The sequence below is a fragment of the Podarcis liolepis genome (assembly GCF_965112155.1).
Source record: "Podarcis liolepis genome assembly, chromosome: 11".
Classification (NCBI taxonomy): Eukaryota; Metazoa; Chordata; class Lepidosauria; order Squamata; family Lacertidae; genus Podarcis; species Podarcis liolepis.
The window spans coordinates 13241780-13255098 of NC_139565.1; the positions used below are offsets into that span (position 1 = coordinate 13241780).

Genomic DNA, 13319 nt, shown 5'->3' on the forward strand with positions numbered 1-13319 from the left:
CCCTATTTGAATTTTGTATCATGCAATGAAAAAAGCTTTGATTTAAGATTAAAGAGATGCAAGCTGAAATCCCAATTTAGCCATAATTCTCACAGAGCTGAACAAGGGCAAGTTAGATGTTATGAGAAAAAGGCAGGTAAATCAGAAATCAGACCATGACAAATTCTGGGTTACTGACCTGATTTGTTAACTAAAATTACACCAAAGTTCAGCAGTTGTATCCATCTAAATCTGAATGCTTCAAACAACTTCTGTGAGTGCAGGGGAACTTCCACTGTCTCCTTCCTCCACATATCCCAGCACTTCCATTAAATCTGTTCCAGCGGGTTACAGGAACCCCCATAACATATTTGGGGAGTGCATGGGGTTGAGGGAGGGCACATTCCATTGCTTTTACAGATGCTGTTCTGCGTGCACAATGATTTAGTTGGATGCAGCCCCTTGGACAAAACTGAGAACATTGGTTTAATGCAAGCAAGAATCTCAATGTGAAAGCTGGCATACAAGCAGAGAGGATGGACAACAGAGAAGTAGGTGGTCATGATGTAAATCATAGTTTATGAAGCCAGGGACAAACATACAAATCCACCCAAGACAGCATTTATTTATGAAAGCCACTGCAAGAAAATAATCTAAAGAGTCTTTAAAAATGGCCTAAAGGCACACAATTCAACTGCTGAAGTGAAGTGGGCTCCATATGGAGCTGTGCCTAGATAGCAGACCACGTAGGAGCCATGTGTAGGTCTCTCTGCTCCATGGAGCAAGAGTTAGTTAAAAATAAAACTAACCAACAAATAAATAAATAAATAAATAAATGATAAAGAACATGTAGGAACAGTTTAGGTGTCTTTTGAAAAAAGTGTGTGTGTGTGTGTGTGTGTGTGTGTGTTCATCTTGAATATGGCTTTTCTACACTCAGCAGTGCATCTTGACTCAATTATCTTTACAGTCAATGATGGAAGTAAAAAGAAATTTTCTGTTTTGTAATAGGGAAATATTTTGTTCAGCCTGTATTTTATCTTATTTTCATGCTTTTAAGCAGGTCACCACAAAAAAATATTATGAATGCATGCTGTCATTCTTATTTCATAGGTTTAATGTCAATATCAGAAAGAAAGCAATGATTTTTTAAAAATCTAAGTCCGTTTAATTTGGTCTAAATGAAAATATCCATTATCTGGTGGTGATGTGTCTCATGACATGCAGAAGTTCTCTTTCAACACAGTGCAGTTGTTCACAATATGGCATGCTGTAAACCAAGATTGAATTTTTAACCTTACATTAAGATACCTTATGAAAAGAGAGGCTTCTGTGGGCCTCCACTTGACCCTTTTAATACTCCAGAAGCAATTTCTCTCTATAAAGAATAGCAACCTTGAGTAACAAAGCATGACTGAAATGTGTTTCCATAAGAATTTAACAAAGCCATCCTGGAAAGAAGCAGAAGGCAAAAAAGATTATCTGCTTCTGTTGCTACAGTTCGTTTTTGTATGTTCATTCTTATATTCAAACCAAAGTTTAGTTTTTGAAATATTCAGTAGAGGTTGTGTTAATATAACTAATGATGATTTACAAGGGGAAAGTTAGAAACATAATAACTACTCTGTATCAGAAGAAGGTCAATCTAGTTCAGCATTCTGTTTCCAAGAGCAGTTAGAAGATCCTTGGAGGCTCATGAGAATGGCATTAAGATATCTGGGATTTAATCTGTCATGGATGCTTTAGTTGAGATTCCTACAATGCAGGGGTTGGACTAGAAGACCCTTGGGGTACCTTCAAACTCTACAATTTTATGATTCTATACTGCATTTGAGCAAAAAGATTCCATTTTAACATCATGATTAGAAGCCCTTGATAGATCAATTAGATTAAATCATAGCATCCATAACATACTTCCTTGTAGCTTTCTTTATGGCCAGACACCAGTTCTGGGGAGCACACATCTTGCATACCCTGACAAATGTATTTTCTATGCCTGAAGTTTTCTTAAAATCTTAAGGTAAGAACAACAGCAACAATGGAACACCCACCTTAGTGTTAAGCACATAAGCCCCGTGGGAGTAAACCCAGGATCCATGTACCCCAATATCCCATTTCCAGCACTGGCCAACCACCAGGGCATGAAGGTAACAGCCCTCCAATTCTCTTTGCCCTTCACTTCTAGTAACTGATGCCGAGAGGAATAGGTTGCCTCTACAGTGGTACCTCTGGTTACGTACTTAATTTGTTCCAGAGGTCTGTCCTTAACCTGAAACTGTTCTTAACCTGAAGCACCACTTTAACTAATGGGGCCTCCCGCTGCTGCCGTGCCGCTGGAGCACAATTTCTGTTCTCATCCAGAAGCAACGTTCTTAATCTGAGGTACTATTTCTGGGTTAGCGGAGTCTGTAACCTGAAGCGTATGTAACCCGAGGTATAGGTTGCACTTAGCTATCGTTCTCTCTAAAAATAAACTCAGGTGGTTTAGAGCCACAATGGGGCAACTGATAAACGAACTAACCCCAGTATCCAGAAGAACGTAAAAACACAAAGGGGGGAGAAAACACAAAGCAAGAAAAAACACTCTCAGAGGCCTCCAGGAGCCATATAATGTCGAGCACTTGGAATGGAAAACTGGAAAACCAGGGGAGCAGATAAATTGTCCTTCCTGAGCTGCTTACAATTTATAGTATGCTGAAGGAGGACATGGCTGGCTGGAACTCTGAATGGGCCCATTCCTGTTAGGGGGTGAGGATATACTGTGACATTTCATTGCAGGTTCCACTTGTCATGACTGTTACCAACCAATGGAGCTGTCCTTGATGAATTTATTTAGTTCCCTTTTAAAGATGCAATCCTCAGGCAACAGCGGTGCTTGATGGAGTGGCACAGCCAACACTGCAATCACAACACCTGGTGCTTATGCTGGTTGGCTGAGGGGTGGAAAAGGAATCCTTTCATGGCTCTAGTTTGCAAGCAAGAGACCTGGTTCAAGCCCACTGCCACCACACGACTGCAGCATACTCCACACAGAATTCAGCAGACCCTATGCTGGCCCAGTCCCATGGGCAGATGGCCACCTCCACAGAGGATCAGAGAGTTGAATAGTTCTGCCTGCCAGTGGTCATCACAACATCCTGCAATGTGTGAATAAGTACTTTCCCTTTTCTGCTATGAATCAACTGCCTACAACTTCACCAGGAAAGTTCTGGTGTTATGAAAGGGAGATTAAAAATGGTCTCTGCTCACTTTGCTGCACGCTCCCCCACCTCCAAGCTTCTAAAACATAAATGCTTAGCTTGTCCTCATAGGAAAGGTTCTTCAACTCCTGGATTATTTTGACTTAAGTTAAAGATGCAAGTACCTGAGAGAGTATCAGCTGTCCATGAAAAGCCCGCACAAACTTCTTTAAAAAGGCAAAATATGCAGCTTCTCCAGCCTTCTCTGCAAAAGACCGCAGAAGGAAATAACCCTGGAAGAAGCGAACAAGACATACAAGATGTTATTCCTTTCTTATGTGTACAAAATACTGATTTGTCGTATTGAGAGTACCAGTTTTAGCATTCTGACCTTCAGGTAATGAACCTGCATGAATACTTTTTCTGCATTCAGGCCATGTTTGATTACAGCTGCTCCAGATTCACTCGCTTTGCCAGTGTTCTCTTTCTTGGGCCTAAAAGGGCACAAATAATTCAAGATCTGGATAAACAGATACAACGAGGATGTTAAAAAAAAAGTCTCACAATTAAAACACTTAATTACAACGTTCTGTTTTTCTTCAGGCATTGTCTACAATATAGGAGGTTTCCTACTTACTCAGGTAACTTCGTTCGTGGGAAAAGTAGTACAGCAATGCATTTTTCTAATGTAATTTTATATATGGCTACACAAACAGCTGAAGTTTAAACTAGTAGCCAATTCTAAGCTGGTGTGAAGCGACTTAACTCTTCTCCCAGACATGACATCATATCACATGGCATTCTGCTAAGACATGCTACACAGGCAGGAGTGTCACACTATGCGCAAAGGGAAATTAGAAGAGATGGAGACACTTTAGATGGAGGGAAACGGCAAGGAAGGATATTGAATTCATTACATCCAGTAACATATTTTGGCTGCTCTTACCTGAACATAGGCTTAGCAGCTCACAAGACTACACCTGGAAGGATGAATGGGCTCTTTCATCTATGCCCAATACGCTGAAAAAAGGACTTAAGCTTTCTCTTTATTTTTCTTTAGTTTGCAATTTTCCATGCACGTCAAAGAAAAGCAGCCAGAGTTTTTGAAAACAAAGCCTGAAACATTCAGCCCACTGAATTATCACCCATGAGGACAATATCCAGAACAAATTCAAACTGTGTGAATTCTTCATCAATGGTTGTCCAGTTTCCAAATTTGTGTCAGAAAACTATTGCTTACTAGTGCCTGACCTCTTTAGTTTAAATCACAGGGTTGGGAGGGGGAAAAGGGGCAGCCTTCTTCTCTCAGGTAGAGCCTGTTGTAACAGAGTAAGTAGCTAAAGGATGCTTGCACTAGCTATTTTTCCCAGGTTATGTCCAACAAAAGCTGGTGTTTATATTGTGGTGTGCTTTAGTGCATCTACATGAAAGTGTTGACTGAGGTCATATGGAGATCTGGGGTGAGCAGAAGTACTAAATGAGTATCTGGGATCAGTAATAGAGTGGATAAGGGCCAATAAACTACAACATAATCCCGACAAGATTATTGTTGGTAGGTGGTACTCAGCCTGTTCTAGATAAGGTTGTAACTCCCCTTAAATATCAGACTCACAGCTCAGGAACTCTTTTAGCTCCAGTCTTGTGTATACCGTAAATGTCGAAGTGGCAGGAATCAAATGAGGCTGGAGTGATGGAGAGATAGCTTGGCCCCAGTAATCCATGTCCTTCCCCCTCGTATTAAGATCTTCATCTGAATACCTTTTTCAAGTCCTTCTCCCTTCAGAGATGAAGCTGTTGGTGAGCCAAGATAGAGTCTTTACAGTGATGGCTTCTCATTTTCAGATGCATCCCCGGGGAGTCTGGCATGGCAGATTCTAGTGCCTTTGAGGCACCAAGACATACCTTTTAATTTGTCCACACCTTGTAGATTTTTTAAAAATTGCATTTGTTATTTTAACCTGTTGGAATATTAACTTCCCATGTTTTATATTTATGGCTCTACTATTTTTATGTAGTTTTAGTGTGTTTTTAAACTATTGTTAGCTGCTCTGATATGTTGCTGGTTAAATGTAATTTTATTATATACTTTTAAGATAGGTTTTTTAAACAGTCTCTGTTGTAAAATTAATGCACTATAAAATCCATGTGATACCTTAGCAATTGAAGTAGGAAAGCTAATGTCCAGATAAGCCTCCTATCAGAGCAAGCCATGTTCACATTTTTTTTAAAAATGGAACAAAACAAAATACACAAAAAAACCAGCCAACCTGGCAATCAGCAGCTGTGTTGGCTGCAGCTAGCGATAAGGCTGTTTCCTCTATCTGCACCTATTGTCAAGCTACACACTTGCAAACGTATGACTTGTCTGATTTAGCATATATACAATAACACGAATAAATATTAATGAAAGTAACACAACTATAGTAATGTGAGAACCTGATGTAGAGGGAAGGCTCAGAAGATGGACACTGGGCCGGGCCACCGTGGAAGGCTTTTAGAACTACATTTATTCCAGGAGCATGTTTATTCAAATCTTTAAGAAGCCACAAAGCTTACTTGATGATATTGGGCGAGCCACTGTATCTTGGACTAACCTGCCCAACATGGGATTTTATAAATACAAAAGCGGGATGAGGGCAACCATGCACACCGTCTTAAAATCTTTGGGGAAAGAGCAGGATAAAAGCTAAATAAGAAAACAAGAAAAGGTTCAAGTGCACATGGCGTTGCCTACTGGGTCTGTATCAGTCAGGAAAATATTCCGTATTAGGGTCAGTACTCTCTGTGTAGTGTTTAGCTTGTTGCATGAGGCCAGGGTTACAACAATCAGGTGAGTCCCCTGAACTGCATTACAAACTTTTTTCCAGACTGGGATACTTTAGAAATTAACATGCAATGCAGCATAAGGGAATACTGTTTTAAAAAAGGAGATGCTGTGCTCTGCACATAGTCCCCCCCCCCCCCCGCCCAGGTCCCTGGATTAGAGATTCAGGCTGCAATCCTGTGCATAGGATTACACATAAATACATGGATAACACTATAAACAAGTCTCACTGAATTCCATGCATAATTATGCACCGGATTGGTGGGTTGCAGACATTTTATGAAACAACAAAACTGAAAGCTAACAGTCAACTCAACTTTTCGCCATACAACTTTATATACTGGAGTTTATACTTAATACATTGTCTATAAACATAGTATAAAATCTAGCTTAAAGGCTGTATTTAATTGTAAAATAATCAATTCAACATGTTTTAGTATGCTTAGAACCAATGAATGAAATCCACATATAAAAAAGGAAAATTAAACAAAAACAATGAAAATCATGATTAAAACAAAGAAGAATTTCCTCACTAAAACATCGTTTAAATTAATCCGCCCCATGCTCAAGTATTCTACACCCACAAGTCTATGGGGTGGTGTAGCCTAATATGATGTGGTAAGCAGATTGCTCTGCAGCCAGACAAGCCGAATTTCAGGTTGCAAAAGATAGATTGAGTCTATGATTGAGTGGATTAATTTCAAAGAGTTGACCTCAAAAGTCACCTAGCCCTAGCTACTGCAGCATTTCTCAGAGGTAGCCATCCAGCGACTTCTGGAAAACCTCTAAAGAGGGACACTTCACCACCTTCCGAGGCAGTCTGTCCCACTGTCACCTCACAGTATCAGGAAGTTCTGCCTAATGTTTAGCTGAAATCTGCTTTGAGTTTAACCTGTGGGTTCATGTCCTATTCTCTAGGGCAGGGGTGGGGAACCTTTCTCTCTTTTTCGTCAAGGGCTCTATTCCTTCAGGGCAACCAGTCACCATGCCAGTGATGGGTGGGGCTGAAGCCAGCAGTGGGCGAGGCTGGACACTGAAACAGACAGAATCACCCACTATCCAACCAGCAGGTTGCCAGGGGAAGAAAATATCAGAAGTGAGAACTAATCAGGAGTACCACTTTCTCGTCCATCTGTTTTGGTTGCTCCCATTCCACTCCTATGCACCTTGACTTCTACCTCTGAGCTCCCCACCCTCTGAGGTGGAATCTGCAGGCAATTCTTGGGTTTCAAGCTGCCCCACTCTTCTTGCTCTGGGATAAGCAGAAACAAATTTGCTCCATGATCTGACAGCCTTAAAACAAATTTGTAAGTGGCTATCACATTATCTCTTCTTCAGTAAGCAGCTTATTTAATTTTTTTTATTTTATCTTCTTCAGCCTAAATATACCCAGTGCCTTCAACTTCATAAAACTTAGCCCCTCAACCATTTCTTTGGATATGTTCCATTGAGCAGTAATTTCTGAGAAAAGAATTTTTTATTGGAATCAATATTTAAGACTTCCTCCTCATTTTTTAAAAGTCAAGTAGCTTGCAACTTACAGTGCAACCCTAAGGATGTTGAATTCTACTGAATTCAGTAAAGCTTACTCTCGGGACTGTGCATAGGATTGCAACCTAGGTTGTTTTTCCTTATCCTCTCTCCAACCTCAACCCATTTGATTTTGTCCAGTCTTCTCTTTCTATATTTCAGCTGGTGAGGCTCATCTGACAGCAACACTTAACCCAGCCTTCTGTGTTATTGGCCTGCTCCTGTGGAGTGTTCTTCCATTCGGGGCTGAGCAGACACCTTCTGTTCTAATTTTCAAACCTTTGCCGTATACTTCTATTTGCCACCAGGATTATGCAGACAATTAAAGAAAAACTTTTTCCATAATAGTGAGCTGTTTTAATTTTTGTATTGCATTTTAAGTGTTGTAAACCTCTTTGATTTTTTTAATGAAACTGTGGTACACAAATATTCTAATTAATATATGAATTTGCTTTACAAACCCTTTGGAAGATGTAATAATTTAATCAGAACACTCCAATATCCTTCTTTTGGAGAGGGAAAATGTGATAAGGAGAGAAGAAACAATAAGTGAGCAGCCTTTTCTGTACCTTAACACTTGCAGATCTCCTTCAGAGTTCTGCACCTCATCTCTAAGGCGTTGCCAGCGCAGTACAGCTTTCAGATCTTGCTGCTCTTTTGCTTCATCAGCTGACAGCTACTTGGGACACAAATATTCAGGTTATTGTTAGAGGCTTCTTCAATTTCTCAGTAGTTTTTAATGGAAATCCCATCAGCTTAGAGAAAGCCCTGTCACCCTTTAGAGGAGGCAAGAGCAGGCACCTAACCTATCTCCTACTACCATGACCAATAAAAATTATTATTACTATATATTTTGTTTTGGGAGATCTCTTGACCTCCACACAGACAATTTCAGATAGCGTAGGGTGCGCAGGGGAAGAAGAGCAGAGGCAGAAATCCTCTTGCATAAACAGAAATCTTTCACGGGGCACATTAGATGAATTCCACCCATAGAAAGCTGCTTTATACCAAGGCAGACCCTAGACCATCTAGCTCAGTACTGACCAGCAGTGGTCAGCTTTTCAGTCAGAGAACATTTCCAGTCCCAATTAAATACACCGGGATTTGAACAAGAGACCTTCTGCATGCAAAGCAGTTGCTCTATCAGCAAGCTTATGCCCTTATCCAAACGCTGTGTAGAAGAGAGGAACTATATGGTATGTGTGCAATGGAAAGCACTTCTAAGCATGCATCAATACATTATTTGCTTGTGGTGCCAGCCCCTTGGACTTCTGTGGGTGCTACTTCAGAGGGTCTCTTCACCTTCTATATGGCATGGGGGCATACAACTCAAATGAAGGAGTTGAACCACTAGGTCAAAGGCATAAAACAGTGGAACTGGGCACTGGGTTTTTTGCCATTTGTGTTTTTTTCTGCAAGATGGGGGCCATGACCTAAAGCTTTAAAGCATAATTACACCAGCATGGAACAGAGTGCAACAAAAGGTTCTCAGTTGAGCTGTTATTTGACTAAAGACGTCTTAGTCAATTAATTCTTATGAGATTTAATCCATTAATTAACCAGTTCAATTTGAAAATAAGTGCTGAAGTGAGAAGCACCAAATAATTGATTTTATTTTATTCATACATGTCATCATAGGTATCATCTTAAAAGAGGCAAACACCCTGTGTATGCAATGATGTGCAATGGAAGAAGGGAGAATGCATTCTTGCTCTTATATTTTCATATCTCATATATTAGAAATCACAGTTTAAAGAAAAATCTGTCCAATGAATCTGTGAGACATTTTTATTGATTACATATTTTAATCAATCAATCAAATAAATTATTTGATTAAATACTAAGTTAAACATTGGAGTCCTTGGCTGCACAGGCCTGCACAGTTAACAAGGAGCTAGACGGATCAATGGTCTGACAGTATAGGGCAGCCATACATGTTCCCACCCTACAAAGTACGGTTCTCTTACTCCTACATAACATGTTAAAGAATATGAACACCAGACTGGAAAAATTTAACTGAATATTCAGTTAAAACAGTTGGCATATTATTTCAGTATAATAATACTGCTAGTCACAACCTTGAAAGTCAGAATATTTTTTTGCCCTAAATCTTTCTGTCTTCTCTTTGATAATATACCTGTCCCACAACCCACAAGAATAATTACAGTGTTGTCTTGAAAAATGAATTATATACCAATTTCCAGTTCATCAGTGAACAACTGATTTTCTACTTATGATAAAGAATGTTTTCACACCTTTATTTATACTTCACCTGCCAGGATGCATCTACATAGCCAAATTAGTGCATGACAACAACATTACCAATGCATTAAAGATAAAAGGGAGAACAGAAACATTTGATAGTGTTGCAAATTATTTCAGGTACCACCAATTACAATTTCATCTAACAGATTTCTCTACATATGGAAGTTAATCAAGCCAAGCTCATGGCCAAGGGCATGATAAATTTAAGGAGATTAGATAAGACATTACCTAAGACAGTTGCAAACAGATTCCTCCTGCTCAGAAGCAGTATACCTCTGTTTACTAGATTCCAAGGGCGTTAGGTTATCTTTACTATCCTACTAGTGAAATTCCCTGGGGTCTGGACAGCTGCTGTCAGAAATAGTCACAGTGCTGGACTAGATAAATGTTTGTTCTGATCCAGTATAGCAATACTTATATCCTTAAACAGGGAGTCTATTTGCTCTTTTTGTAAATGTGTAAACTGAAGGTTATCCTTATTTCTACATTATGAAAACGACTATTTGAGCCATACCTGTTGTGCGGCTGACCAAAATGCATCTTCTAGGTGAGTGGCAAATCCTTCACTTAGCCACTCTTCAGTCCAGTCACGTGCACCAATAGCCAAGCCAAACCAGGCATGAGCAATTTCATGGCACAGGCGTGTTCCACAGAGATGGCTCCCTCCAGATAATGTGCTCTGTGACATGAAGATGATGTGTGGGCTGCATAATATCAATGAAGGACAAAATACATTATGAACCTGTTACAGCATGCATTGCCTGGCTATAGCAATATGTAGACTTTATTAGCCTTGTCAGCCTGTTATTACTGTATGCATGCTATGTCATGACAGTTAGTTTATAGCTCAGACATTTTTAGGAATTAGGTTGCACTTTATTGTTTTCTGGCAGAGATTCAAGCTAAATATTCTGCCAAGCATTTGTTTCACATTCAACCATCAAACAGCTATTACCTGTAATAAGTAACTTAAACCAAAGTTTTATATTTTTCAAATTACAAGGCTGATTTATTTCAGTGGAAGCATTTATGCCTAAGCCAAGATAATAAAAGAAGGGCAGGTGTGAATACAGACCATAGGTATTTTCGGCTAAATGATCAAAGCAACCAGGGAAAACAAAGAGAGAGAAAAAAGAGAGAGAAAGGCTCTCGTTCAAAAAGGAACATTGTAAATGTTGAAAACTCTAAGCTTTTAGGACAAAAAGTGTGGGAAAGTGAGCACCTAATGAAGCTAAAATAGGCACTGGTCTTGAGGGGGTGTCTGTTGTCAGTTGTCGATGAGTGGGTTCTTAGATCTGTACAGCATTCTACGTGCAAGAGTAGGTGTCAATTCCTGAGTGCACATGGATTTTGTTCTAACATGTTACAGAAATTGGGGTAGGGGAGCAGCTATAGCAAAGCACCACAGGAAAAAGGAATGAATGATGAATGATCCCTGTTTCAAGCTATAGGCTTCTCTCTGGGATAAAATTAATATGGCCATTTCTATAAACCACCCAATGCCTCATTTTGCATGATACAGGTTTTGGGGATTAAGACTTTGGATACCCAAAGAAACGTCATAGGCAATTCTGCAAAATATCTGAGGAGGACTGTGGAAATGGCAGTTGAAATACAGAAAGGTTGCCTACAACTAAGTTAATATTATTTATTGTTGCATCTGTGACTTTTTTCTTCTCTTAAAAAACTCAGTTCCAATAACAAGGAACATGTCCTCCCCATTTCAGCTTCTATCAGGACCTACTAAGATGGCTATGTGTATGTGAACACAGAGGATTTCATTTTTGTTACGCATGCCACTTTTGTTGTGTAGCCTAATGAAGTCATTGCTTTGCCACTTTCCAATATCTAATACAAGTCATTATATGGAGTTGAATAAATAATATAGCTAGCTGAAATTTGTAAACCACGGACTTCTTTCACGCTCTGAAATACATTTCAGATTCTTTTAAAATCATGCTAATGAAATGCAACACTTAGGAGCAGGACCAAATTGCTGGTGTAACATTTCCCTCGAAGACAACTGAATGGTGAGTGTGCTTCTGGAATTATTTACAAAATTTGCAGGATTTGGGGTGTAAAGGGCAGATAAATCTTCAGGGGGGACGGGACTAAAACTTGTTGCATTATTTATAGGTTGTTCCTACCCAGGATGTTATTTCCAAACACCACCTAGTCAATGTTATATAACTCTTGCTTATTTTAATCAGTACATTTATTCTACAATGGGATTATTTCATTAAAGTTGCATGCCTGGCAGATCTTCTTTGCTCACGTAAAAATGATTGAAAATGCAGTTCTTGACTGAAACCACACCAGCAAAATTTTCAGTACAAAACCAGGACTAGCAGAGTGCTATAATTCTTCAATTCACAAGTCAGGGCTGGAGATATGCCAAAATATTTCATAAAGTGAGGTTGACCTTAATCTGCCTTGTGTTCTCTCAGCTGCAAAGCAGAGCAGGTTCTTTTCCAAAGTGGCCCCAAAACTCTGGATTGCACTTCCCCGTGAAAAACAACTGCAAATTGGACTGAAACTACAAGGAAGTTTCAAAGTACAAAGCTAACACAACCTTTGCACAAGAATTCACTTAATAAACTCCTTCCCCAACATCCTAACACACGCAGAGCAGGAAATTAATCGCTAGGTTACCACAAGAACATATAGAGCACATCTTTGCTGAGCTATAGTGAAACAACTATAAAAGCTTCTTTTTTTGACAAGCTTACAAGAAAATTTGAAGGAAGCATGTAATTTTATTGCTTCTATATATATACTGATATATGGTTGCATTATTGTTATCATTTATTAAATTTGTATACAGCCTTCTATCCAAAGATCACAAGTTGGTTCACATACAAAAATGAGAATACAAAATACATAATAAAACAAAAACATACCAATAACCTCCCCTCCCATATTATACGTATTTGATCTGTTGATTGCTTATTGATAAAATTTTATTGTCTTGTAATTTGGGAGAACACGTGAAGTAAAAAATCTGAAGAGTGATGGACATGGACCAGGAAGATCTGGGTTAAAATACCTGCACATCAGTTAAAGTCACAGGGTGGTAGAAGTCACTATCTCTTACCTACACTGCCTCAAAGGTTTGTTACGAGAATAAAATTTCATAAGCCTGTGTATGACATGGTGTTCTTTTGTAAGTTTTATTCCCATCCCAAATTTTTCTCAACTTCTTCTCCACTGGTAGTCAGGCAGCATGACAGACACCTTCCTGAATACAGCTAAACACATTCAGCAGTCAAAATGGAAGTCATATGCCCTGCCATTATGACATTTTAACTAAAGGAGTTCCGATATCACAGGACACATGGTTTCTGCTTCTCAAATGTATCTTACTGAGCGGCATCTTACGTCAAGTAGCTGCTTCTTCACCTAGCTATGTTTTATTATTTATTTTATTGCATTTTTACCCCACCTTTTTGTCCAAAGAGTTCTAGGAGGCATATGTTGTTCTCTCCCCCCCCCCCATTTAATTCCCACAGCAAACCTGTGAGGTAAGTTAGGCTGAGAGAGGC

The 13319-nt window shown here is 39.3% G+C and overlaps 1 protein-coding gene and 1 long non-coding RNA gene across 18 annotated transcripts in view; one reads left to right on the forward strand and one right to left on the reverse strand.

The window, feature by feature from the left end:
* The window catches only part of AOPEP (aminopeptidase O (putative)), a 185176-nt gene that overhangs the window by 111689 nt on the left and 60168 nt on the right, over nt 1-13319 (reverse strand). For all 17 annotated transcript variants that reach the window (XM_083464871.1, XM_083464869.1, XM_083464881.1 and 14 more), the window contains 4 exons: nt 10292-10481; nt 8082-8188; nt 3550-3652; nt 3344-3451 (listed from right to left, as the gene is read on the reverse strand). In XM_083464871.1, coding sequence (XP_083320997.1) covers nt 3344-3451; nt 3550-3652; nt 8082-8188; nt 10292-10481 — 508 coding nt within the window. The remainder of the gene's footprint in view (nt 1-3343; nt 3452-3549; nt 3653-8081; nt 8189-10291; nt 10482-13319) is intronic.
* Nucleotides 1-13319, forward strand: part of LOC310688518 — a 122728-nt gene that overhangs the window by 26134 nt on the left and 83275 nt on the right. The gene's annotated exons all lie outside the window — the stretch shown is intronic.